This window comes from Spea bombifrons, chromosome 13 (genome assembly GCF_027358695.1).
Source record: "Spea bombifrons isolate aSpeBom1 chromosome 13, aSpeBom1.2.pri, whole genome shotgun sequence".
NCBI lineage: Eukaryota > Metazoa > Chordata > Amphibia > Anura > Pelobatidae > Spea > Spea bombifrons.
In genome coordinates this window covers 15984765-16012495 of record NC_071099.1, presented here as the reverse complement: position 1 = coordinate 16012495, position 27731 = coordinate 15984765, and the positions used below count along the sequence as shown (strand labels likewise).

The following is a 27731-nucleotide window of genomic DNA, read 5'->3' as shown; positions in this document are numbered from 1 at the left end:
TATACGTACTAGTACTGGATTTGTAATCATTGAAATACCGCTTTAATGATACTCGTTATTTTCCATTTGTTCTTTTAAGAAGAAAAGAGACGCTTGGAAGCCCACAGTGGACAGAGCACAAGCCCCCCATTGTTCCAGGATGGAAAACACACCTGTGGACCCGCGTGACCAGCAGAGGACGCTCTAACGCTATTTTAAATAAGATCGAGTTACCGGTCTTTGTTTTTGATGGATAAAAAGTTTTCTTTGAGAAAAAAACAGCTGCCGCACTTTTGCTGAGACTTGAGTGGACCAAACCAAATTGGGCCTCAGCATACCTGGGGCTCCGGTACCAGACAGTTTATAGTATACTCATTTCTTTTTTTAAATGAGAAAAAAATACTGATTTCCTTTTGTGAGATTCTATTATGCTTATTTATGAATATTATATGTATTATTTCTTATTATGTTTTCCGTGTTTTGGTTACTTTTAATTATTGATTGTATCGAAATATATCAGATCACGACACCCATCAGGGAGTGAACATTCAATAGACTCTAAATATTATTAGAGGTAAAGAGATCTACAGAGCTATAGATGCCAACTGTCCTGAACATGTCAGTCTATACTGTTATGTATTTATTAGCAATACTGCCCCAGGGCAGACCCAGAGCTCCTCTCATGCTCATTCAGGGCACCAGGACATGATGTCATAACCCTGTGCTCCATGTTCACGAAGCATGAGGTGGAGCCACTCCTGAGGTCCCTGCAGGTTGAAGAACAGACCTCTGGATGGGTAAAAGGCGGATCTCCCCAACCATCCCATTGAGCTCATGTGTTGAGTATGTGTTAGCATGAATGTGTACGTGTGTGTTAGTATGAGAGTATGTGCGTGTGTGTAAATATGTGTGCCTGTACATATGTTACTGGGATGGTGGGGCTGATGGGGCCACTTGGCTTTACCCCCCCCAGGTCAGAAGGTACCAGCCCTCCCCTGACTCAAGTACATGCACTTTAATGCACGTGATAGCTGTGTGGTCCATATACATCTCCATTGTGCCCCTTTTACAAATGTATGGGGGGATTTTGCAGAATGCCGTCCCCCCCAGATGGTTGCCGTGGATCCGTACAGTCACTACCAGTCAGCCCCAGCATCGGCTTGGTCAACGCTGATTACAATGGAGGGCTTTCCTGCCCGTTTCTCCTGCTGTAAAGATAAACAAAACCTTAATCAGTCGTCGGTCTCATCTTAGATTCACGAGCCATATGCCTAAATTCCCTTACTGTATTACCATCTACTACTTCTGCCGAGAGACAGTTCCGCTTATCTACTACCCTCTCGGTAAAGTAAAGCTTCCATATATTACTTGTAAACCTCTGGCACTCCAGTTAGATTATCTAAGGACTAAAGACCTGATAATGTTTTTGTTTTGTTCTAGCAGAACACTGATGGGAGACTGAAGGGGTTAATGCTTCTTCTATGCTTTATTTGCCCACAAACTCCTTGGTGTGCTGGGAAGGGAAGCAATCAGATGAAGGATTGGATTGGACTATTAGGGATAAGGGCGTGATTTGGGAGGCAAGTGGGCGGTGCGGTTCGAGTACGTAGGGCGTAAGCAGAGTTAATGTAGGAACGTATTGTGGGCGGGGTTTCTGGGTGCGTTCAGTCGCCAAGTGGGTGTGGTTTTATGTACGCGCTGCTCGTTCCCGCAGATGCTGCAAGATGGCGGCGGATAGATTCTCCCGGTTTAACGAGGACCGAGACTTCCAGGTACTGGAGTCCGGGGATGCGGAGGGCTAGGGCCGCGGGCAGCGTCATAGTTTATAGAGGTGGTAACGGGGGGCGCTGTAGGGGCGTTTATTAGGTCGTGTATCCGGCTGCGGACCTTGGCGAGCTCCTCCGGTCTATAAACCGTCTCTGGGTGAGCTCGGTGCTTCGCAGGCTCTGTTTCCCGGCTCCAGGGTCGCCCATCTCAGGGCTGCACCGTCCCTCTGTAACCTCATGTGACCCCGGCCGCGATCCTCCCCCTGCCTCCACCGCGCAGATCACCGGCCCCGCGTCCTGCCCTCCCGGTGATCGCACTGCCCCCGTCTGATCTGATTATCACGGGTCACATTTCTGTTTATAGGCGCCGCTCTCCGGTTACTGCAGTCATTCCCCCTCCTGCTCCCCCTCCCCATGGTTTTCTCTATCTTTCTACTTTTTGTTTACCAGCATTCTGCCCTCAACCCCCCCCCCAGCACCTCTCTCTGTATCTTATTGTTCGGGCCCTCATCACCCCCCTCTCTCTGACCCTTTTCCCTGTCTCTCTCTTTTCTCTGATGTCTCTGCGTTTTTCCCCCTATTTGATTCCTGCTCCCCGTTTCCGTGCGGTTTCTGTCTGGGCAGCCGTTTAGCGGAGCCGGCCCGCTTTACTCTCTGTGAGAAGAATCTTTCAAAAGCAGGCAACGTTTTTATTGCAATAGTTGCGGCACCCGATCACCCCCCCCCCAATCCGGGATCGATAAGGTTCCGCGGTTCCGGTTTAGTGATCGCTCCCGTCGTCCGGCATTAATACATTTCTTGCTCCTTTTCGCGTCTCTGTAAAAAGCTTTTATCAGCTGCGTTTCCTTTTCTGCTTATTGTTTTGACAACAAAACGTGTTCCAAATGTCAACAAACCGCAATGTCAAAAAAAACGCTATCATGCCAGGGGTCCCGCTCTGCCTCGTGATGACATAAGTTCCAGCTGTCTTTATGTCGTCATCCTGCAAGTAATTCCGTTTATGGCGTTTATTCCCGCGTTCCTGCAATCACCCGGAACACCGACGCGCTTTACATCATCGGGCCGCGTGTATAAATCAAAATACTTCTTATACGTTACTCTGTAATGATGTCAGATTTTGGAATGTGCTGGCATTAAAGTAAAAAGGGGCTTATTCACTAAAGGAAGAGTCTGCTGCTAAATTGCGGATTCAACTCTCACTATGACGGGCCAACGCTGACGGGTTTCTCCTGCACGCAGGGCCGAGCCGGCCCTGTATAATGCATGATTCAGCGGGTGGAGAGCAGGCCTGGACTCTCTGAGGAGCCGGGTCGGTTCTTTAAATACAGAGGATCCGTTTTTGGGGCGGCTCGGCGGTGACTCTGATCCGGCGGTTCCTGGATAATGATTTCTTTTAGTCGCTGATAAGTTCCGTTGTGTAAATCTGCTGGTCTTCGGTTTTCTGTTAGAGCAGAGCGAGCTGTTACTACCACCGAATGAACCTGCGCGTAGCGACGCCGTCTACTGTTTGTTTGGGTTGAATTCTTGATTCTTTGTCGCTTTTTAGAGGTACAGATCCCCCTGAACCGAAACTAATGTGGCTTCTGTTATATTTTTTGCCTTTATTAGTGCAGGACTGCCGGGATTTTTCCACTGCTGGAAAGGCTCTGGCGTCTGTGCGCTTCCTGGAACGGCGTCTCGCGCTGCGGGTGCCGCTTCTATTTGGGGAAGTTTCTGTGAGCCCTCAGCTGTTCTCACCATGTCCTCATCACTCACCCGGTTTCGGCTCGGGATTTCTCGTTCTAAACTGCCGTAATCCAGAACAGCGCAAAGTTAAGCGGGTCTGTCCCGGAGACGCACTGGCGCAGCGTAACGTTCTCGGCCGTTCCCAAGTGAAGAGATCTGGTTTCTATCCCTTTGCGTGAATGCGGGGCAGCGCGCGTGAATGCGGGGCAGCGCGCGTGAATGCGGGGCAGCGCGCGTGAATGCGGGGCAGCGCGCGTGAATGCGGGGCAGCGCGCGTGTCTCGTGTAAACGTTCGCTGGGCCGTAGTAGCTCATTCCTTCACCTCAGTCTGCGCCCTTCGGAGCCGTAACTCATTCGCTTGCGGTATAGATGCCTTTGCTTGAAGTTTAGGGAATCTGTTGTATGTAAATAAACGAGAGCGGCTGAATGCCAGAGAGAAGAATATCCTCGAGGCCGTCCAGATTAAAGCTGATATTAATCTGTTATCTGATGGTTTTACATGTATGCCGGGTAACATGAATGCATTAAGCACCGTGTTCAATGCAGTACAGGGACACTCAGTCCATAATGCGCACTATAATGCACATTATAGCACCCTTGACATTTGCATGATGCCCCCCTTGCATAAACATTTGCCCCTTTCCCCACCCCTAGCCGTTGGGGGGGGGTGAGCCGAACTCCTCTTTGCTGCATGTAAAATACTTACCCGGCTCCTGCACTGCCTTGGTGAACGCCATGCCGCCAATTAGTGTACATCGCTGCCGAATATGATGGTGCTATATAACCCAGTAAATATATAATATAATTTATTTACATATAGAAGTTCTTGCAAAGTAATCCCAAATACATTGTTTGACGCTGGGCCTCGTTACTAAATTTTTTTCTTGTTTCCCGAACAATCCCTCTTTGTATTTCCCTATTTGTTTCCAGTCTGAAAGGTTGATGTTATTTTGGGAGCGCTTCTGTTAACCCTTGCAGTGCTGCGCTGATCTGGAACCTGCCTGTAGGCTGCACACCCCCCACTCGTCTCTCGGTGTCTAACCTTCACGGATGACCTTTTGCTGTCGAGCTTCTGTTGCAGTTTGCGTTGCGCGTTTTATATTCTTTCGCTTAAAATATGGTTGCGAATCCCTCTAGCACTCTGAGGATTTTTTTACGTGGCGGATAAACGTAGAGGAAATGTTAGAAGTTTATTTTTGATGTTATTTTAGAAGCGCTTTGCCCGGCCGGGTCTGTACGATGGGCCTGCGCTCGGAATGCTCTGCAGTGAATTTGAAACCTGCTCTCCGGAATAGTCTGTGGGAATCTAGAGGAAGTCTCGCCGGTGACCCAGAAAGTGGCGTTGCCAGAGCGGACTTATTTTCCCGGCCCCCTCCCCCGAAATCCCTGATATGCCCACCGTCTATAAAGCCATCTAGTGACTCCCGGGGGACACAGAGATCATTGTGAGACACGAGCTCTGTAAATAGCCCTCTGTCTCTGCGATCGCGTGAAGGGCCCCGTTATACCAATGAGATCCTGAGAATCGTACGCCGGCTGGGGGGCCGTGTTTGTCCACCGTGCTCGTCTCTTCCACGCTTAGGCCTCGGCCGTTTCTCCTTCCAGAAGCCCCATTTTTCTTTTTAGATCCTCTTCCACCAGGCTCTCCTTGTTTAAAGGTGCAGTTCCACCTAGAGAAGTGGCACTAGTAAACCGTAGCAGATCCGCTGTTTATTGTTTCTGCTAAAGGTTTAGTTACATCGAAACAACGTAAACTTTCTCTAAAAACACCTTCAGTAGTGTCTACATTTGTGTCAATGAAGCACCCCAGCCAGAAATTCTCAGGGAGGCAAAATGTTACTTGATTAAATTATTTCCAGGAAGGGGTTTTGATGCTCACGGGAAATGACGCTTATAAAAATAAATAATAATAAAAAAAAAATACAAACTTCTCCCGGGGGTTATAAAAACTAGGAATGCTGTGTAAATGCCCCATATTTACTGCTAGAAATTGTTTATCGTATAGCGACACGCCAGCTAGCTACACGCATGTAGCTCATTTGTCATATTGTGTCGCTGTTGATACGGGTAGTGTGTGTATGTAAAAAAAAAAGTGGTGTGGGGGGGTTATTTAAATAAACATTGAATTGGTTTAAGACGCCGTGATGCTATCCGGCACACATGCAGCTCTAGACAGCTTGTTCCCAATGGAGTCCGGCACTGCGGCGTTAGCGAGCGCCGCCATAAATCATCTTTCACCCTCCCGCAGAACTGCGCGAAAAGCGAAAACTCGGCTCCTCTGCTGTTCTGCAGCCGCGCTTTGTAGTCTTCGTAAGGGGAGCTGTGTGGGATAGTATGCTGTGTGTGCGTGTGTATATATATATATATATATATTTTATATTATATAATGTGTGTGTGTGTGTATATGTATTATAGAAAACCGAATTCTTCCCTAAAACAGTCGCTTAGAAATGAAAATATATATAAGCCTGATAATTATGCATTCTTGTTGTTCGGATCTGCCTGATTATTTCTCCCCGTTTATTTCACGTTATCTTCCGCTGCTGTCTGTTGACGTGTCCGGAAAGCCTTTGTAAAGGTCAGGGAGGAGAAGCTAAGGACAGGAGCTGATCTGATAACGCTGCCACCTTCTTAAACTAATCTTCCCCAAAGGAATTGCACAGATTTGGCAAACATAAGCTACATGTGCGTTTAGTTAAGTTATGCTAGAAGTTGACGGCCGGGATGTTGTATATTTGGTGTGAAATGGGGTGGTTTGGATTTAGTAGAGGCCCTCTGTGTATATCGCTGTGTTGGTTATAAATAATGATGTTGAAATCCATCCACACCCTTTCCTCCTTTAGTGTCGGCTCCACGATGTACCCATGACCAGAACTGGGTTTACTGGTTGTCTCCTCCTTGTTGATTTGCTTCTGGGGTGAGGGGGCTTCTGTTTTTGAATTGGAAGTAGAGGGGGCAAGACCATTCTGCCCGATGTTACAAGGGCAACTTTCCCAAATTATACAAGCACGGCTCCTGTTTACCGCAGGACATGTACAGCCGTGGCACACAGGGTGACATCTACGGGAGGTCCCCCCGGAAAACCAGCTTGTCCCCACTTTTTCTTCCAATTTTCTTCCTTCACCAAGTTGCTGTGATCTTTCATCTTGAACCTTTTCTACGAGTTATTAGTCTTAACTTGGAGGCACATTTTACTGAAATCACATCACAACTATCACCACATCACATGCTAAATACATTCCCATCCAAGTATGACATCAGCAAGCTTCAAAAAGGCAGCGGTGGGGCTGGAGCGGCTTTGCTGCTGAGGGATCTGATCGCATTCCAGATGGTTCCATTTCTGGCGCTCCCACCTCCAAGCCGAACCCAGCACCGGGTCTCAAGCCAGAGACGATCCGGAAAAATAGACATCTTCTCTTTTTAATTACTGCGTGGGAGGCTCTGTGCAAAAAAAATATACACTGGATGGAGAAAAATATCATCCAACTGTTGTTTTTGTGTTCTTTCCAGATATATACGCGGAAAACTGTCAAGCCGAATTTAGCACTAACAAGGGAATAGATGATTCATAGGGAGCAATCTTAGGTCCTCCACCAAGTACCCGTAGTAACAGGGGTTTTGGTTTCCAGGGTTTGACCCCAACATGATCCCGTTAACAGGGTTATTGTTCTTACCTTTAGTTGAAACAGCACTGGGAATAAATATAGTGCAGGGGCAGCACCGTTGGCTGCTAAACAAAAGATCTTCATGTGCCCTGCTAATAGGAAGGGATATCACGTCAACAGTCTAATTAAATATAAAACTAGAGCGTCAAAGGCTAATGAGGTTTTACTCTACTGAGAGGCTGGTAGATAAGTGGAACAGCCTCCCAGCAGAGGTAGTAGAGGCTAATACAGTGTGGGAATGGGATAGGCATATGGCTCCTGAGACCAACCACTGATGAAGGTCTTCGTCTTTACAGCAGGAGAAATGGGCAGATTAGACTGCTGAGTGGTGCTGATCTGCAGGCAAATTCTGTTTCTAAAGTATACAGGTATATTTGGTCATGGTATAGTTGGTCTGGCGTATGACGTCATCTTCTGCTCCATGTTTATCATTCTTAGGAGTGCGTTGAATAAACACAGATCTTTAAAGGCGTTGTTTCGCTGTCTCTAGTTTGTTGAGCAGTTAATCCTTACCAGATCTGGTTTTTTTCCCTCTTTGTATTGAAGATTTAACAATGAATTTTGTGTTCCTGGTGGGTCAAAGGGACCAAAACTCTCCACTGTACAGAGAATCCACAAGTAAAATAAAATACTAAATCGAAATGACTTTCAGTCCTTACGGCCTACAAGCACTTGCTATTTGTGTCACATGACAAACGGTCTCCTGTAAATATATGCCAAACGTTACTGTATCAAAAAATTATTTGTACGACTGGTTTAGGTATTCCTCAGGACTAAGAGGTTTCTGATGCTGTATATTGATACAAAATTCAATTCAGCAGTGTTGGTGGAACAGCACCTTTAATAGGGCTCCATTCTGGTTTCTAATTTTAATGCTTCTAAGCTTTTGGAGATTGATTTGCAAACCTGCTGAGGAAGGACCGCATGCTTTGCGTTGACTTTTCTGTACTCAAAGCTGCAGCCTCTGATGGGATGTCCAGGTCTGGTTGTCCTCCGGATATAAAGCCACACTCACCGCTCAGAACCCAGTGGGATTCCGAGATCATGTGTGTTGCCATTAAGGATTTTTTCACTTTAAACTGGAATGTGTTTTAGGATGAGTGGTGGTAGTTGGTTTTAAAAGGTCCAAATGCGCTTTTTCTTTTAATAAAGATGAGGAATATCTCGGGTTCCTTTCAATTCTTACCCACGGTGCCTATAGAATACAGTCTTATGTTACTCTTTCTCCCTCGTTCATAGGGTAACCACTTTGACCAGTATGAAGATGGACATCTGGAGATAGAACAAGCTTCTCTGGACAAGCCAATTGAATCGGTAAGAGGATGCATTCTGGGATGGGCTTTTATCTTGTGTTCTTTTTCTTTCTTTTTTTTAATTGCTCACAAAAGATTAGCGTTTTAGAAGAAGAGCGAGTCCTTCTTAGAGCAAAGAATGGTGGTTTCTCTTTGCTTTGCCACATGCTCAGTCACCGCAGTATCTTCTGTAAGGGACACCTTTACGTTTTGGCCTGATTGGTAGGATAATGAAGCTTAAGCTACGTTAGCGGTTAGGTGGCTTTTTTTCAAATTAGGTTTGGTTGAGATCCATATTTACTTCTAGATGGTAAGACCAGTGAAATGCACATTGATCCTTAGCTGGTAAGTACAGCCTAAATTTTACCAATCTCAGTTCAAGTAGAAGATTTTAAGCTGAGACCAGTAGGATATATGTGTCACTCAATATAATGTCACGTTGGAAAATGGATTGGCTCGCTATTCACTACGCAGACTGCGTCGAGTGCCACTTGTTTCACCCATAATCCTATATCAATGGCGTTCAGAAGGGAAACCTCCCACGCCTTTGTATAAACAGCGAAGGAGCAATGTGCAGCACTTTGCCAAGAGAGATAGGTCTGTGTCGTGTTTGTGTGTGTGTGTGTCCGTGTGTAGATGGTATACAGAACTTTACACAACTTTGGCCCTATCTGGCCTTTCTCTTCCACAGCAGTTGATCCCAATATTAGCTAAGCTGCTCATGACCTGGTTTGTATTGCACGCTCTGCTTTTTTATTTCCTTTTATTTCATATATATATGTATTCATATATATACTTTTCTTTATTTTTTTTCCTTCAACCTTTGTGCTGCTGGAGGGTGCAGCAATACGTTGTTGTTGCTGCTCTTCCCGGCAGAGATGGTAGTAATAGTCTAGGACTTTTCTCCTCCTCCTTATTGCTCTACTCCTTTTATGTTCTGGTCCAGTGATCACCACGTATCTATTTTTCTGTGTGTATATTATATCCCCTTCTCTGCTATGTGCTGGCATGTTGCTAGCTGAGTTTGCACAAGGTAATGCTGCAGAGGAGAGCACCCGCTGCTGGTCTGTTTTGCAGAAAGTTCCCCCGTTAGGGAATAAGCAGAAGCTTCTTGGAAGCCACCTGTGATGTTTCACATAAGCTCAAAGCACGTCCATGTGGAAGAGTCCATAGGAGTCCATGTGCAGGAGGACCCTGGTGTCAATAAACTTCTATTATGCGATATGAGGGCCCCGCACCAAAGTTTCTTCTGCAGGAACTGAGCTTGCCCTGCATGATGCATAGATCATGCAGCAAGAGGACATCCACAAGAGGGCCGATTCTTCTCTGCTTGCCGTTGGCATGTGATAATGCTCAGTGAAGTTGTTGCGTTCAAACTGCAGTTTTTCTGCAAACGCAAGCTAATGAATAATCCCTTTGGAATGTAACACAAATATTAGAATTTTCTTACCCCGGCAATAAAGGGCCTGCAGGAGTAAGGTTTGATTCGTTAGAATAACCGCTGGGGCTTCATAGTAATTTGGGTTTAGTCTTTTGTTGGAGCGCCTTGTGCAGTAGGACGACAGTATAAGCACAGGTGCCGTTTCTTTCCCACTGCAGATATATTTGGTGTTGCAAAAAATGCATACGCCTCTAAATCTAAAGTTTTAAGTACATTAGGGTGACTCGACTCTCGGTTCCTGCTTGATCTTCACTCAAGGGCTTTATCAGGAAGTGGATGAAGACCGGGTAGGGTGTTGCAGGGTACAGCCCTGTAGAACCCTGCAGGTTCTTGGCAGCTCCACTTGTCGGTGCTTTAAGATATTCCATGCGGAATACGTTCCCGCCCTGGTTTGTCGTGTATTTCAGACACAGGAGATCTCGCCATGGCTGTTTCAAGCTTTTCCACCCAAGGTTCTAAGCCGTGTTTAGCAGAGCTTGTGACTTATTTTATTATTTGAGAAGAGAGAGAGCGGCTGCCAGCAGGCGCATGCTGGACGACGCTGCTCGGAGCCTCTGCAGCACGTAGACGCTGGTACCGTATTGGCTCGAATATAGGCCGCACTTTTTTCCCCCACTTTAAGTTTTTAAAGTGGGGGTGCGGCCTATATTCGGGCTCTAGCGCCGGGCAGGCTCTGCCGCCGGGCAGGCAGCGGGGTTAAGATACAGATCCCCCGCAGCGGTGCAGGGGACCTGCATCCTTCTCCCCGAGACGCTCAGACAGCCTCCCCTGCCAGCACTTCCCACGGGGGGGGGGGGGGGGGGTGCCGGCACGGGAGGTTATCTAAGCGTTTTACCTCTGCCCACCCCCGACTTACCGGAGCAGACTCCCGGGTGTCTTGCGGGGCCGGCGGGAGACATTTACGCAATACGCAAATGCAACTTCCGGTAACCATACGCGTATTGCGTAGATGTCCCTCGCCGGCCCTGAAGACACCCGGGAGTCTGCTCCGGTAAGTCGAGGAGGGGGGGCAGAGGAGGACAGCGGCAGCGTATCGCGGGGAGGGAGGACAGCGGCAGCGTATCGCGGGGAGGGAGGACAGCGGCAGCGTATCGCGGGGAGGGAGGACAGCGGCAGCGGATCTCGGGGAGGGAGGGCAGCGGATCTCGGGGAGGGAGGGCAGCGGATCTCGGGGAGGGAGGGCAGCGGATCGCGGGGAGGGAGGACAGCGGCAGCGGATCGCGGGGAGGGAGGACAGCGGCAGCGTATCGCGGGGAGGGAGGACAGTGGCAGCGGATCTCGGGGAGGGAGGGCAGCGGATCTCGGGGAGGGAGGACAGTGGCAGCGTATCGCGGGGAGGGAGGACAGTGGCAGCATATCTCGGGGAGGGAGGACAGTGGCAGCATATCTCGGGGAGGGAGGACAGTGGCAGCGTATCTCGGGGGGGAGGACAGTGGTAGCATATCTCGGGGAGGGAGGACAGTGGCAGCATATCTCGGGGGGGAGGACAGTGGCAGCATGTTTTTTTTGGTGCTTTTTTAAAGAAAAAAAACTTTTTCTTTAAAAAAGCACCAAACTTTTAGGGTGCGGCCTATATACGGGGGCGGCCTATATCCGAGCCAATACGGTATTTAAACACGCGAGGCCTGTCTGCAGGGGTGTTAGCTGGCCTCTGCAGCAGTACCTGTGGGGAAGGTTGTGGTTTTGGGCTATGGCTGTACTGTTGCCGGAGTCTACAGGTCCTAGGAGTCGTCTCCAGTTATAGGGCGAGGATGCGCATGACGGGAAGCTGGTAACGGGCTGTCTTGTTTCTCAGCCCACTCCTAACCTTTAAATATGTCATTTTATATCGATTGTGCCTACTTGCGTTGTGTGCCGGTCACCCAGCGTGTTATGTTGGGACAGTCTGATTACAGCTCCCTTCCTATGACAATAAGTCATAATTCTAAATGGTTAAATTTATAGTTACAGCAAAGCCTCGTAATACGGAAGCTCTCCATTCTCTGTGATAACTGCTAGGGAAGAGAATAAAAATGCCTGATAGGCCCTTCGTAGTTTCCGTTGGGCTCGATCATTACAGAATTTAATTTAAACCGAGTAATTCAGTTGGGCAACTGTTTGAACCGTGAAGGATCGGTTTCAGAGATTAGCCCTGTGCTAGAAAATGGAGTGCTTGCTTGAGGCTTTTCTGTCCCTTTAAATAGCAACACGGACAGATGGCACGTTGATTTTTTTCTTATTTTCTTTGAGATGCTGAAGAAAACCAGAGCTTTAGAACCTCCAGGCAGACTGAATTTTTATTTGTAATAATCTCTCCACATTTAGATTCCCAAGAGGGCTCTGCTTTACAGAACAGAGACATAAATGAGTATATTGCTGCCACAGCATGAGACAAGCAGGTCAGCATATTTTGCTTTGCTGAATGCAGTCAGCAGGATCTGTAGACTCGGGGACTGTCTGGGCCCGGTGGTGACCCTCCGTCGGCCCACAGTGAGAAGGTGACCGGCGCCAAGTTGGACACCCGTCAGCCTAGCTCAACCCTACTTCTTCCTCAATGCCCGGCCTTGGTGGTGTTAACTTTGTAGTGAGCTGCAGGGTATGATTGTATTTTGGAGGGGCTTGTCTGGGTCTCTCAGCCCTGCAATATGCATGAGGAGCCCACCGTGAGCATTCAGTTCTTGTTACGGAGCAAACTCAGCCGAACTTATTGCCCGCTCAAGAGCTTTGTAGGGTGTGTGCGTGTTGGAGGTGGGGTACAGACCTTGTAAAAGCCAAAATAAAGGCTCTCTAGAGAGTTTGTGATGTTTTGGGACTTTTTTGTCTGAAATGACATCTGTTGGCAAGCAATCTGCTTTAAGCCCAAGTACTTCTACACAGCTGTCTGTAAACCTCTGTCCAGCACTGTAGCCCTTTCTGTTTGGTGACTCCATAACATGTCTACAGCTGTCACTTCACTTCCATCCCGTGTCTGCTGTATGACCGACCCCTTCGTCCCTTTCAGCTGTCATATCATCTCCGACACTTTCTGCTGTCCTAGCGATGTCTCAACGCATACACAATTCTCAGCCTCGCTAACGTCTATTCATTTAGTAACATCACACACATTCATATGTTTTATATCATGTTTGCTTTCCAATTTCTGTCCATATAACAAATACATAATAATGCATCACATTTCTCCAGAGTTCCTATTGGATCTGCTCGGAGCTGCTGTTGGAGTAATATGTCAGAACCGCTTTCTCTAAATGTATAACAATCGTCAGGGACGTTCCACCGATACATCATGCAATAAGTTCAATGCACCTGACGTGACCGTATAGCGCAGCTCACCCCATAAGGGCTTGTAAGTAATTGGTCAACCAAAAATATACAGTTGGTCGAGACTTGTGGTCACGTTCTCCCTAATTGATGGAAAATCTTTCAAGTCTCTAAATGACTAGTTTTGAACGATACGGATACACTCTTCACACCCTCTTCGCACGCTTACCATTGTGCCCTAATCTACAATACGATTCCTCGCCTCCGAGATACTAAACTGGTCCCTCTCTATCTCTGCTGTTCCTTAAGCGACGTCTACCTCAGCACTTTGTCTTCTCATCTTCGTGTTTTCTGCATTATTCCCGGGGCCGGTGACCTCATTACTAGTCCCCTGGTGACTCTGTTCCTTTTAATATTAAATATGTATGCGTGTGTTGGGTGAGAGAGTAGTAGGGCTTTTCATATGCTAGAGAAGGATGCTGAGGCTGGATGACTTTTTCCCAGCAGGCACCGCTCTTGACTGGCTCTAAGCGACGCAGAAGTCTGCCCATCCATCACTCCCCCCCATCCTCCTTTCTTTTAACTCCTTTCTCCCCTGTCACTCTTCCTTGTAAACAGTCTCTCCTCTGTCTCCCCCTGCCCTCCTATATATTTGATTTTGTTTAAGCCTTTCCATTCCACCTCCCCGCTTTCACTTCTCTGTTTTAAAGCCTTAACTTGCAAGCAGTGGCTTGGTGACAATGCAACAAAAATACATTATAAAATACATAAATAAAAAAAAACAAATCTGTGTTTCTTACTGTGTTACATTTAATTGTTCCTTTTGACAGCCCTGTTTTTAAAGCCAGGTTCGTATTTCCGCTCCACTATTATCTTTTGGAAACTAGCAATGCTTCCCCCATTTTGTCTGTCTTTTTTAACCTCTGGTAGAACACTCATAGTGACCTTTCCCCTCCACCCTACCACAGCAGAGTGCCTCCCCTCTTCTATGCTGTCTGACTGTCCCTCCTCCCCCTCTACCACTGGGCCACCTCCTCAAGAGCATTTACTAAGATCCCCTCTTGCATTAGTAATCGTAGTAGTAAAGGAGTAGTAAAGGAGTCTTATTGTCACGGGCCTTACATATGAATTATCAAATGAGAACTGTGGCCAAGTGATTAGGGGCAAGTGTACAGATTTGGGATAAAATAAGGTATAAGCTTGACTTTAACTCGCACAGCGCTGTCAGAGCCCATGCCATATTGGAGTATAGCACGTCCGTGTTTCTAGGGGCTCTAGAAGCTGTCAAGATACCCTCACGCCTCCTATCACATGGAAGTGTTACTGTAACTGGTTATTTCAGCTGTCCGTGGCGGTGTTAGGCTATTTCTGTAGTCATTTGAAAGGGTTGAATTGTCACTCTGAGGCTGTCATTAGTGGGCAGGCAGCCACGCTTTCCTATTCCTCCGTTAGTCTGCAGTGCGCAGGAATGCAGAACAAGCCCCCGTTCTGTGCTCCCCCCTGCAGTATGAGTCACGCAGCCAGCCCCTGCTTCTCTCCATTGTTCTCTAATTCATGTAGTTCCTCCCCTACACCAGTCCCGGAGAACACTGTCTCTGTGTAATATGCTGCCTCTGCATATATGGCCTCTAATTAATTGTATGCTGCTTAACCCATTCACTACTAGAACCTCTATCAATTATTGAAAGGAGAGCTAGTGCCAGACACCTATGGATGTTTTAGTGTCCCTGGAAGCTCTCTTGCTGCCCCGTCTTGTGTTACCTGCCCTCCTTATGTTACCCACCCATCCATAAAAGATCAACCCAACATCGTCCCGATAACCAGGATGGAGACGTAACAATGAAATATGTTTAAAGGGAAGATGAGACACTCTGCTGGGGTCCTCACCCTTCTGCCTCTGTTTTTGCTTTTGTCTCTTGCACTTGAACATCTTTGGCTGTTAACCCTGTCCTAGTCCTGTCTCTTCCTTTTTGCATTAGAGGCTATGCAATCGTTCATCACTCCAATTCATAACCCTCAAAAGCACAGGCGTATCCCTGATTTATCTCCCTTCCATGGTTACTCTGTCCAGACAGCACTAACAATGACGGTTTCTTCCTAAAAAAAATAAAGTAACATCTTTGCTGCATGCTGTATAGTTACGTACGATGGAAATAAGACCTAATCAAGAGTTAGTTGGAAGCCAATCTGTATCTGCTGGGGTCTTGCTTCTGTTTTGGCTTCTGGTTTTCCCCAAAACCAAATTGTTTGACATTTCCTTTGGAAGCTCTTGCGTGTCACCCCATACAGAATTAAAGAGAGCAAAATGGCAGATGTTGGCTGGAAGGCCACAGAACAAACATTAAGTAGCTTATCAAAGCTTGTCCATATGCATAATATCCCCAAAGAAGGTTCTCCATCCACTCTTGGTCATCAAGGCACCACCATGTGCATGAGATCGATATTTTCCATCTAGGACCCGTACAAATACTCCTTAACTGTAGATACCACCTCCGAGTGCAGTATGGGGGTATTACACAAACCCACAAGATCAGAACATGGTTAGTTTGTTTCAAGTTACCTGAATCTGACCCCACAAAGTCCCTGCCATCAGCTCTCTGATTCCGTTGGGGGCGGCACATTGTTTGCGGTCTAGGTGATGGATAGGTGTTTGCTGTCAGTCCTACTGTCTGTGTTTTCTAGTTTACTGTTGAACTCCTAACCACGTACATTTCCACCAAATACCACTTACTTTTATTTAATTTATTATTCGTTGCTGCAAATTACTTGCACCCAATTGGAATAAACTTTTTGAGAACTAATTCCATCTCCTTTGCTCAGTATGTACTTGAGGGAGCACAGTTTTATGTCACCATACACTAGCTTTTTGTTCTTTAGTAATTCCTCGTAATTATCGTTGTTTTATTTTTGCATGGTTGTCCTCTCTCACAAATTCAGACACTGGTGAAGAATTAATGGCAGGGGGTGGGTGGGCAAATTTTATTACCGGAATATTTTCGTGTTTTCTTTTTTTCCCCCTCCTTTCCTCCCCTATCCGTCAGGATAACATCGGACACCGCTTACTGCAGAAGCATGGCTGGAAACTTGGCCAGGGCCTGGGGAAAACGTCACAGGGTAAGTTAGATGCCAAACGTTAACTCTTCATTTCCTTTTTGGGGTGTAATTTCATGTTTTTATGTGCTACCGATCCCTTTCCCCGTTCCCACCACGCTGTTTACTCTCTCCTTCCCCTGAACCTTTTACAACTCCAAAGAATCTGTTGAAGAAAGGCAAATGGAGTCTCGTCTGTACATGTAGGAGACATTTTCTGGCTCATCTTATGCCAACTGTACTTGTTTTTGAGATATATGTAATATCCCTCAAAGGAGGATATTGGACCCTTTTGTTTTCCGCCTTCATTCCGCGGTGGATATAGCCTCTAGAGACGTGGGTCCTGTATGTCAGTGGCTGCCATCTTTTTTTTATAACTTAAAAACCTCCGCCTATGTGTAGACCTATTTAAATCTGCGTGTTCTTCACACATGTGGCATATAATCTACAGACTCTAAATCTGAGCTAGGGGTAGATGATTGGGGTTATAATGTCCGTACCAAACAGAGAACTTTAGAAGGAAGTGTACCATCGATGGGTTTGTACTTTCTATGAGATCTGAACCTTGCAAGGAGAGATACTAAAGATACTTCCACCGGTAGCTATTCTTTAGAGCTTCCTAGAACATCCCAAGTCGGCAACCAACTGGTTCAATGGTAAGATTTGAGAAGTTCCAGTATGTGTTTAATTTGGTCAGCTGTTACGGGATGCTGACGGGTATACTCCGCACCCACAGAATCTTATCGCCCAACTTTGCATCATCTCAGGCAATTAGTTTTCTTCAGCAATTTTGTTCCTAGCTGAATCTTGGTCGCTATGTGTCAAGCCTGACCGCGATATCATATCAGATAAATTCAGCCCATTTTTTAATTGTAAAAATGGATTCGGTTTGGTTATTCAAAATTCCATTATTCCAAAAAAAATTAATATGTTGTAGATGGGTTAATCACACTGCAAAAACAGTTTATGCAAAGAGTGTTACAACCATGTGTAATCTCTTAATATTCTAAATTCTGCTGGTTACAGATATAGGTTTGGTTGACCCCCACCCCCAAGCGAGAAGGCAATTAAATGTGCCTTTCTAAAGATGTAGCCTGACATGTCTACATTCCTGTCTTTCAAAGTGATTGTCAGGTGACCCTCACGTCTCTGCTGAGCGGTTAGGGAAACAAACCTTCTGCCTTGACTGTCAAGACATGATACGGCCCCGGGGGTCTGACCAGCGTCTAATATTCATGAGCCAAAAGTAACTCAACACTTCAAACTGGGTACTTGGAGCTTCTCGGTATCTCCTCCTGGAGTCGTATTACCTTCTATCTTGGCCCATCAGATGTTACCAGATGTAAAACTACGTGAGGTAGGGGAAACTGGTAGGGTTTAATGTCATGTTAGTCATATGAGCACTTTGGACACAACTAACACTAGTTCAAATGGAGCTAAATAGAAATATATCAATGAAATCTAGCCCACTTAGCACCATAAAATGTTGCCTTAAATCCATACAAAAATTAAAATTTATTTTATGTGATTATATATAAAGCTATCTGTGGAATCTTTGACTTTTTTTCATACTTGACCCTGTATATTTTAAGGAATACAGAATTAGATCATTTATATTTAAGATTTATGAATTAATTATACTTATTATAAGGGAAAGGCACTATTTGAACAGAAATAAATACTATTTACCATAAATCCTGTTTCTTAAATTTTTCCTCAAATATTTGCCCTTAGACGTCTGTGAAATGTTTCTACGTACATACAATATGCATAAACTACAATAAACAGATTACAATAATCAAAATATAAACTTAACATTACAATTAAAATGTTTGATCTGCCATCAGATGCCAAAAGTGCATAAACATGTATGAGCAGCACTTAAAATAAAAATATAAAAAATAGGCACTTCTAAATTGAAATATTAATAATTTTTATTTATGCCTTCATACTATAAAAAAAAAAAAATAGTTTAATTTTTTTGAGAGAATTGCCTTTACCTCTGTTAATAAAATTTTGCTTCAGTTATAGCTTTTCAAGTGTTGCCTACACAAAAGCAGGCACTAATAGGCCAATGCCATAGATACCGAAATAATCTTTAAAAGTTTGTTTTTGCTTAAAATTTCAGAGCAGAATCCTTGTACAATTTAGAGAGAGAAGTCCAGCTATTTGTGATGTCCCCCCTTTTATTTATTTGCGTAAGTCAGTCTGTCTTAATTTTACTGCTCTGTCACTCTGAAGAACTTGGATTCTGGATGGGTTTAAGTTCTTTCGAGTGTTCTCTAGTCGCAAGTGAGATTCATTTCAGACGAGGTGAGAGTCCAGCGTAGCCATATGTTCTTGACCGGGATACACTTCTGTCTTCAGGATTAAGTTCTTTGACATCTATCCTTTGTTCTCCATCTCAACCTCCCCTTCTTTCCTCTCCCTTTGTTCAGCATGAGAGCTGACCAAAGCCAACCCAATCTCCTACCCTTCCCCGCAGAAGCCTGTTCCTGCTCGCCACCTCCCACCCTACACCTCGTGATCGCTACCTAACCAACCGTGTTTCTTTTTTACAGCATAATACCCCGGGACTTGTTGTGGTGATGGTAAACTTAGCCGTGGTAATTTAAATTTTCTGTTCAGACTGACTACCTCTTGTCATCAGTGCACCAATGTTAGGCTTCCTTCTCTCTCTGTTCTGTCGTAGCGTTCATATAATGCTTGGACCGTCTTTTCCTCCTCTATCTCCATGCACACATTGTCTGATCCTCGTCCATTAAATGGGACATGTTGAGGGTGGCATTTCTGTTTGTTTCCATATAAGTGCAGCCTGCCCTTCCCTTTCCTGATCTGTCCTTTACCTCTCCCCTACGTTCCAGTCTTCTCAGCGTTTAGCCAAAGCCCTCTGAGATATCAAAATGATAAATGAATCAGGGGAAAATTCTAACACCGGTCAAATGTTTTTTTAATCTGTTCTGTTGCTGTTTGCACAAAGTGATTTGAATATTTGGATTTGCCGTAACTGGGGAATAATAAGTTGCAGGACGTGGCTTCCCGTTAGGGGGGGGAAAAGGACCGAAAGTGTTGGAAAGCAGGTTTTGTAATAGAAGCTAATCTAGTAAGGATGAAAAATCCCAAATTGTCAGCAATTAAATTAAAATGGCAGTCGGGTACACAGTTACCCATCCAAGTCTTTTTTGTTCCAATGGCTGCTCATCAGAGGTTTGGCATTTTTTCCTGAAGCGTACACGCTGTGTTAAAGTGGGCCCGTCGCATATACCGCGTGTCAATTTTCTAGATCTAAAATCTTAACGTTGTCACACAATTTTAATGCCTCAGCCGTTTCACGAAAGCGGAATTTGTCTGCCTAAAGTCACCTGTAAGTGAAGTCTCTAATGGCACTAATCTGAAATAGAGTGCATTTAAAATAACTAAGCGTGTTTGCGACGGGTCCACTTTAATGTCTCCAAATATTTGATGTCCCTGACATGTCCTCTAAAAGCCTGCTATGGCCATCTAAAAGCGATCTTGCGTCAAACACCGTTTTTAGAACTTTATCCCACCTTCAGTCCTTTTCCTCCCAGCCTGGCCACAGCTAATATTATTATGCCATTGGGCTTTGGAGAGCAGTGTTTTGCTTGTTACCTATACGTTTCCTGCTCGTACACTAGGCATTCAAGAGCGTTCTGTGTCCAGCGGAAGCCCCAGAACTATTGTATTTCAGATCTGCCGATATCAAAACCCTTTGCAATAACGACACAGCAGAATGCCTTTAATTGGCTTTTTAGGCTGTTAATCGTTATGGCTAAAGGGATGTGATCGTTTTTGTAAATGCTTCTGACTTTCATTGTACAGCTCTCAACCCGTTACCTTTTTTTTTTAAAGGCAAAAAAAGTTTGACGTGGTTTAGAAATAAAAATGTTATTTCTTACCCTTAATTATTAATTAATAAAATGTAATCCTAGTGTTTCCTTTTATGCAAAATAAATAAATGGGAAATTCATACATTCGGATTTGTACGAATTTTAACGAAATTTGTCGAATCTGTACAAAAACAAAAAGGGGTCCCAGCGAAACAAATGAAAACGAAGGCGAGAGCTCCGAATTTTCATTTGCATTTCGGTTTTTTTTTCACTCACTGTCTCATGCTCTCGGGCTCACCTTCTTTCTCAATATCTCCCTACCTTCTCCACCAATTCAGGGTTCCGGTCTTCATTCCTGCAGTTCTGCTTCTCCTCTTGCCTCTTCTTGTTCTTCTGTCTTCTTACTTTGTCCACTCCTCCCCGTTTTCTTCTTTCTTTGTCCACTTCTCCGTGAGACAGTCCGCCCAGAACACTTCCGCAAAGGGCGGAGCCTCCTGACACACCCTCTCCCCTGATTGGAGGAACAGAGTAGAGCTGTCCTCATGGCTCCTCCCTTTTGCGGAAATTCTCAGAGAGGCCAGAATAATGCAGACAGGTTAGCAGAAAAAAAGAGTTGCAGAAACCCTTCTTTTTGTGCGAATACGTCTCCACGGAAGCAGTTGGCAGAGAAGGGAGGGAGACATTGAAGGAGAGTGTGGGAGAACATGAATGAGGTTGAGTGACAACAAATTCGTTTCCGAATCGAAAAAGCCCTCCATACTGAAAGGGCACAAAACAAAATTTGTCCAAAAACGAAACGAAAAATGTCCAAATAGTTTTGGTTAATTTGCACAAGTCAAAAATTCCTACAAATCGGCACTTCCAGGGCGGTTTTTCCATTTGTAGCCCACTCTCGCTTTGCTATTTTTGTTTAAGCGCAACACAAGTAGTGATGCTCGAGACATCATCCTGGCCTTTGAGTCCCATCTTACTATTAATAATCTTGTTTTGTAGTCGGTCTGCTGCATAGTTTGGCACCCGTCCCTATCAAGCTGGCTACCGTGCTGACAACACAAACAGGGCCACACAGGATTAGTGAACAGTCTCAAAGGTGGCAGGGAGTAGAGTGAAAGTCAGGAGGGATTCCCTAGCAACGTCTGGGCTCATTCCATGACACATTTGCGGCAATAGCGGCAGTTTTTTTTGCATGCTGCTAAATAATTCTGGGGCTTTAATGATTTGTGTAGAAGGCTGAGCCCAATGGGATAATATCCAGGTGTGTCCGACACACATAAGGGAAAAAAAAAACACTTGCCACTTTTCAATTCAAAGCGCGTCACAGGTAAGTTTCCCTCCCCAAGCTTTAAATCCGGGTGCCTCATTGCCATGTAATAAACAATGGATTCTGCACCAGTCTAGCGAATCGGCTGTAGTAATGTAATGCTTGTCTGCTCCTTCCTTACTTTACCCATCCCCCCATCCCATGCTTTTGGCTGGTTCTGAGTGGATTTCGGATACTCTTCGAAACGTTCCAAATGTGAAAATTATAATCTGCCTCTAGTTCGATTTTTAGTTGAGTCAATTCTTTATTTGCATCCAGTCTTTTTCACAGCTTACTGACCATGCCATGAGTTCATCTAGAGTTGAGGAGGGGAACCTTAAAGGATGATATGCACTGCAGTCAGATATTCAAATTACATTGAACCCTGAAAAGGCCTCATTGTCCATGTACTACAGTAATCATATACATATTCTGGTCTGTACATTTGTACACTTAGATGTATTTACAATTTTATGATTTTAGTGTGTCTATATCAGGGACTTACCTGGCAGAAAGCTTACAGTGCATTAAGCATTTTGGGTCCCCAATGGAGTTAATGTAAATCCCAGTGGTAGACTTTGGTTTTTAGAGAGGGAGGTGCCACCCACAAAGGATACTGTGGGTCTTGGACGTATGTGCCATTTGGTCTAAGCTGTGAGAATGACTCCTGTTTGTTCCACTGTAGCTTTCTGGTCTCTGCACTCCAAGGCAAGATTTTCTAACCACCCAAGCTCACCGTGTAACATCTTACTGGGACTCGATTTCAGAAACTTAACCACCAACACTCTGTGTTCGTCTTGCAGGTAGAACAGATCCGATCCCAATTGTGGTCAAATATGACGTCATGGGAATGGGACGCATGGAGATGGAGGTAGGTCATTAAACCTGTGCGCTGGAAGCCCAAAATTCGTCATTGAACTTCTGTTATATGTCCACATATAGGACAGGAACTGGTCATGTCTTTAAAGAATTGTAAATGAGCTCTGATATCTCCAGGAATAATGCATAGCACTGTTTGGAACCTTGGAAACTTATCTTAGCCCCTTTCACAGTACATTGTGGAGAAGTGCTTGAATTCCATCTGTTTGTTATCGATCTTTATTTGAAACAGTACGTTTTTCCTTTGCTTCCTTGTTAGTTGGATTATGCAGAAGATGCTACGGAACGTCGACGTGTTTTAGAAGTGGAAAAAGAAGACACGGAGGAGCTGAGACAAAAATATAAGGTGAATTATCTTCTAGGTCATGACAAAATCTTGGCGTCTTGAAGTATCTTTAGATATTCTGAGGTACGGCGAAACCCAACAGTATAAATATCCGTGCCTGCCACATCTTTTGTAGGAATTTGTGGACAAAGAGAAGGCCATCGCCAAAGCGTTGGAGGAGCTACGGGCAAATTTCTACTGTGAGCTGTGTGACAAGCAGTATCAGAAACATCAAGAGTTTGACAACCACATCAACTCGTATGACCACGCGCACAAACAGGTGGGCCGGCTCGCAAAGCAACAACCTTTAAAAGGAACTCTTCTCCAGAGTACTTGATGAAATCGGATTTTAATGGCAAAGAGCCAGTCGAAATATTGCCCACACTGATCATATGTTTTTGGTTTAATTTTGCAGCGGCTGAAGGACCTGAAGCAAAGAGAGTTTGCCCGTAATGTGTCCTCCCGTTCTCGGAAGGATGAGCGAAAGCAGGAGAAAGCCATGCGTCGTCTGCTTGAACTTGCAGAACAGAGGAAACAAGCAGAAAAGTGAGGAGCCAGTAGGATATACGTCTGGATTTTTTTTTTTTTTGCTAAATTTATTTCAAGATAAAACTATATAATAGCTTGGTTTTCCTTCTCTGGTTTTGCTGAACAATTTACACTTTGCTCTTGTCGATGGAGTCCGTAGCACACAATCTTTCAAGTTTGTTATGCTTTCTATCACAAGAGTGTATAAGGTAATCCTGGAGATGGTTCCCAAGTTAGATGTCCTTACCCAACAGTTTGCAGAGTTGAAAGTAACATCTTCCACAACATGTCTTATTTGCTGAGGACCTTTCAGGTTTTTAGTAACGCAGTTTATGCAAATACAGTCATTTGTTGAAAGAACACTTTGGAGCACCTCGTAGAGACTTGTAGCATCAATTATCCCAGTTGTCTTCTATGTATTACCTTTCTCTCTCTCCATCTTGCAGCAGTGCTCCTGGCAGTGGACCAATGTTCAAAGCTACCACCATTGCTGTGGATGAAGAAGGCTTCGAAGATGAAGATACACCCAGTGGTTTCAGTTCTGTAGCCCAAGACAGTCCCAAATCTGTAACGGAAGATAGGATTCCTCAACCTTCCACCTCTGTCCCCACTCCACCTATTGCCCCAGCAATTAGCTTTGGCTTTAAAAGCTCAGCTAATGCCCCATCCCTTCAGAAGGTGGGTTTTTCATTTTCCTTCGCCAAAAAGACTCCGCTAAAGTTAGAGTCTTCGGCTGCTGTATTTAAAGATGTTGGTGAGGAGGTGGGGTCTGCGGAGGAGGAAAAGGAGGAGGATAAAGCCCCAGCTGAACTTGTTAACACATTCAAGGCTGTTGAGGGAGAGAACAGTACAGGAAGTGACAGCAAGGCGGAGGAGGAGGAAAATCAAGGAGACAATGGCGCCTCCCTGGCAAGCACTTTATCCAAACTGAAAAAGATGAAGCGTGAAGAAAGAGGGGGGCAGGCAGGGGAGCCAGAGTATTATCACTACATGCCACCTGCCCACTGTAAGGTCAAGCCAAACTTCCAGTTCTTGCTCTTCATGAGGTCTACAGAGCAGACTCAGACAGAAAATCAGCCTCCAAAAGAAGAGAAAAAACAAACTGCACCGAGCAAGACCAAAAGTGGAAGAGCAACCGAAAATAAAGTAGAGAAAGTGACAGTTGTTGAGAACAAAGCAGGAGGATCCCAATCGAAGGAAAAAAGTGCCTCTCCAAGGGTTCCTAAAACAGAGATAAAGGCCACCGCTGCAGATGAAGACAAACCAGTTGCTGCTTCAAGTGGAGAACCTAAAAAGGAACCAGCCATACCTGGTAAGGAGCAATCAGAGGGGCCGAAAAATGCAACGGGACCTTTTTTTCAAGTGCTGAGCAAGGACGAGAGCACAGTTTTGCAGTGGCCCTCTGAGCTCTTGATATTTACACAGGCTGAGCCATCTGTCTCCTACAGCTGCAACCCTTTATATTTTGACTTCAAGCTTTCTCGGAACAAAGATGCAAAAGGCAAGGTTGTTGATAAACCAAAGGACAACCAGGGGCCTAGTAAGGACAGCGTATCTGGTCCTGAGCCATCTAAACCCATTGATTACACTGGTGTAAAGAAAGAAGTGATGCATACATGTGGGATCCAGCCCAAAGCTTGCAGTGCCCTTACTGGAGACAGCAAGCCTGAAACCCCTGAAGAGGAGAATAAAGGAGAAATAGCTGGAAAGGCACGCAAGCATAAGAAGAAAAAAAAGCACAAGAAAAGCAGCAAGCGGAAGCGAAAACACAAAGATGGAGAAGAGGAGGAGGGACAGAAGTCCAAAAAAAGGAAGAAGCATAATAAGCACAAGAAATCTAAAAGTGCTTCCAAAGCTATGAAAGTTGAAGAGATGGAATCTGGAATATCTACTGCAGGGGGAGCCCGTATCAGAGACTCTACACAGAAGATGTCATTGAGCAAAGAGGAGACTGGAGCTTCAGGTAATAAAAACCCTAAACAGGAGATATCTACCTCCAAAGAGCCTGAGAACAAGAAGCCCAAAGTAGAACCCAAGCCAGCACCATTACACCCCTCACCAGCTGCTCCATCTTCTTCCTCCGTTTCACATAGACGCACACCTACCAAAGCCAGGAGCCGGCAAAGTAGCCGAGACTATGACAGTGAGGATGACGGGTCCCCAAGCAGAAAGAAATCAACGTCACGATATAGTGATGACTATGATTCTACCACTGATCACTCCAGAAGCCGGTCACGATCAGGAAAGAGGCGGCGATCCTACTCCTCAAGTTCTGGTGGCTCTTCTGACCAAAGTAGTTATAGCCGCAACCGAAGTTATTCAGATAGTGACTACAGTGATTATAGTAGTAGATCAAGGAGGAGATCCAAGCGATCACCTGGTTCAGACTCTGACTCTGGAGCCTCAAAGAGCCATTCCACAAGACACAAATATTCGTCTTCCGATTACAGCCGGAGCAGGTCTAGAAGTAGAAGCCGATCCAGAGGTAGTAGGAGCCGGGGTCGAGGGAGATCAAGCAGTAGCAGCCGCAGTCGCAGCAAGCGAAGGAGCCGCAGCCTAACGGGTCACAGTTGGAAGCGTAGCAGGAGCTACAGCAGGGACCGAAGTACGAGTGCTCGCAGCCGTTCTGGGAAGGGATCTCATGGGCGAGATAGTGTGGACAGCCGCAGAGGTAGCAGACGGGATTTTAACCGTTCCAAAATCTACCGTTCACAGTCCCCTCATTACACTCGCTCAGGCAGCAGAAGAGAAGGGAGTCGGGGTTCTGAGCCAAGAGGTTCCAGTGCCTCTATTACTTCACGCAGGAACACTGATATCGATGTAGGCAGGTGTTCCTTAACAGCCAAGCAGTTACTGGAAAAAATTCAGTCAAGGAGGTTGGAAAAAGCAGGTGGAACCGGAGTTGACTGCAGTAGTAATAGCAAGGCTGGAGGGAAAGTAAAAGACCCACCTCAGGGATACTTTGGCCCCAAACTACCCCCTGTTCTTGGCACCAAGTCTCAGCTGCCCATGATTGGAAAACTGCTAGCTGCGAGTAAAGTTGGAGGGCCATGTAAAGCAGAGAACGAGGCAGGACAGGTGCTGGAGACGGTGGATGTGCAACAGGAGCAGGAATCAAAAGCATCACATGAAGATGACACTGTGATATCAGAACCTTCTGAAACTCCTGCACAACAGATTGCTCCGGAAGGCCCCACTTGCTTTCAGCCCTCTCTCCCAGGGATTGCTGAGGGGCCTGGGTCACATCCTCTGGGTAATGGAAGTTTGCCCTTCCCACCACATGGGGCACTTATACCCCCTCCAGCTGATGGTGAGTTCTTACACCCAACAACCTACACACCACTCACACCAGTAGATCCAGGTGCTGTCCGGGCAGAAGGAGAAGAGGAAGAAGAGGACGATGAGGAAGAGGAGGATGATGGATCTTTGGCTCCTTTAGAGAGTCAGCCTATCACCTTCACCCCAGAGGAGATGGAGAAGTACAGCAAGTTACAGCAGGCAGCCCAGCAACATATTCAGCAGCAACTAATGGCAAAGCAGGTAAAAAGTTTTCCTGCTGGAGCTGTCCCCCAATCTATACAACCTGCCACGCCAGCCCTGCAGCAGATTCACATCCAGCAAGCCCCACCTCCTGCATCAGCCACATCTATCACCACCGTCCAGCATGCCATACTACAGCATGCTGCTGCCGCAGCAGCTATTGGTATCCAACCTCACCCGCAACCTTTAGCTCAGATGCACCAATTCCACCAACCACACTTGGCTCCCATCTCCCTGTCTCACCTTACTCACTCCCTCATCCCTGCCCATCCTGCAGCCTTCCTCGCTAGCCACCCAATCCACATTATCCCAGCTTCCGCCCTCCATCATACAGGGCCTCTCACCCTTCACCATGTCCCGCATGCACTTTATCCAACATTGCTTGCTCCTAGGCCAGCCAGTGCTGCAGCAGCTACAGCACTGCACCTACACCCCCTGCTTCACCCTATATTCTCAGGCCAGGACCTACAACACCCACCGAGCCATGGAACATGAGAACTCAATATCATCACCCTTCCCCTGGAAAGCTTACCAGACAGATGGGCATTGAAGTCTGCCCAGGTGCACCTGGTTTCCATTCACAAAACCGAGTGACGAGTATTTTTACAGACACTCTTCCAGAATGAGAAGACACTGTAGGATATTTCTGACCTTCTAGTCCTACTAAGAAACAAACTTCATCTGCACCAGTTTTTTCTTTATATTTTAAGGGAAGAACTATTTTTGACACTAGGACCTGGGTTTCAGACAGAGCCCTCTAATCAGGAGGTCTTTTAACATGGCAAATTTAAAGTGGCCCCCTTTTTTCTTTTTATGTACACACGCACACCACTGAAAATGCCCTAGAATGTTGTCTGCGCAAAAATTAAACACCCTGCCCGTTACCCCCCCTCCTCCACTGCCCCCCTGCAACAGAAAGATGTCAACAGACCGAAACATGTTGGAGGACGTTATGGTGGGAAGGGACACCCCACTGCATCTGCACTCTGTATATTTGTTTTTCCTTGCTGTAGTTGTACTATAATGTACTTCTGAAATGCAAAACTTTATAGTTTTCAGCTAGTTTGCAAAAAAAAAAAAAAAAATCTGCTGCTGTGGCATGTATATTTTATCAAA

The 27731-nt window shown here is 45.7% G+C and overlaps 1 protein-coding gene across 3 annotated transcripts; it reads left to right on the top strand.

Annotated features, from left to right (window-relative positions):
- Positions 1-1629: 1629 nt before the first annotated feature.
- Positions 1630-27731, top strand: GPATCH8 (G-patch domain containing 8). Of its 3 annotated transcripts, XM_053452724.1 has the most exons (9): positions 8375-8449; positions 13936-13953; positions 16147-16219; positions 18757-18801; positions 22147-22214; positions 22482-22568; positions 22684-22827; positions 22963-23093; positions 23522-27731. In XM_053452724.1, the coding sequence occupies exons 5-9, from the start codon at positions 22188-22190 to the stop codon at positions 27108-27110; spliced, it is 3978 nt and encodes a 1325-aa protein (XP_053308699.1). In that variant the 5' UTR covers positions 8375-8449; positions 13936-13953; positions 16147-16219; positions 18757-18801; positions 22147-22187; the 3' UTR covers positions 27111-27731. The 3 variants fall into 3 exon arrangements, with proteins under 3 accessions (XP_053308697.1, XP_053308699.1, XP_053308698.1); XM_053452722.1 differs by lacking the exons at positions 13936-13953; positions 18757-18801 and adding an exon at positions 1630-1751; XM_053452723.1 differs by lacking the exon at positions 18757-18801.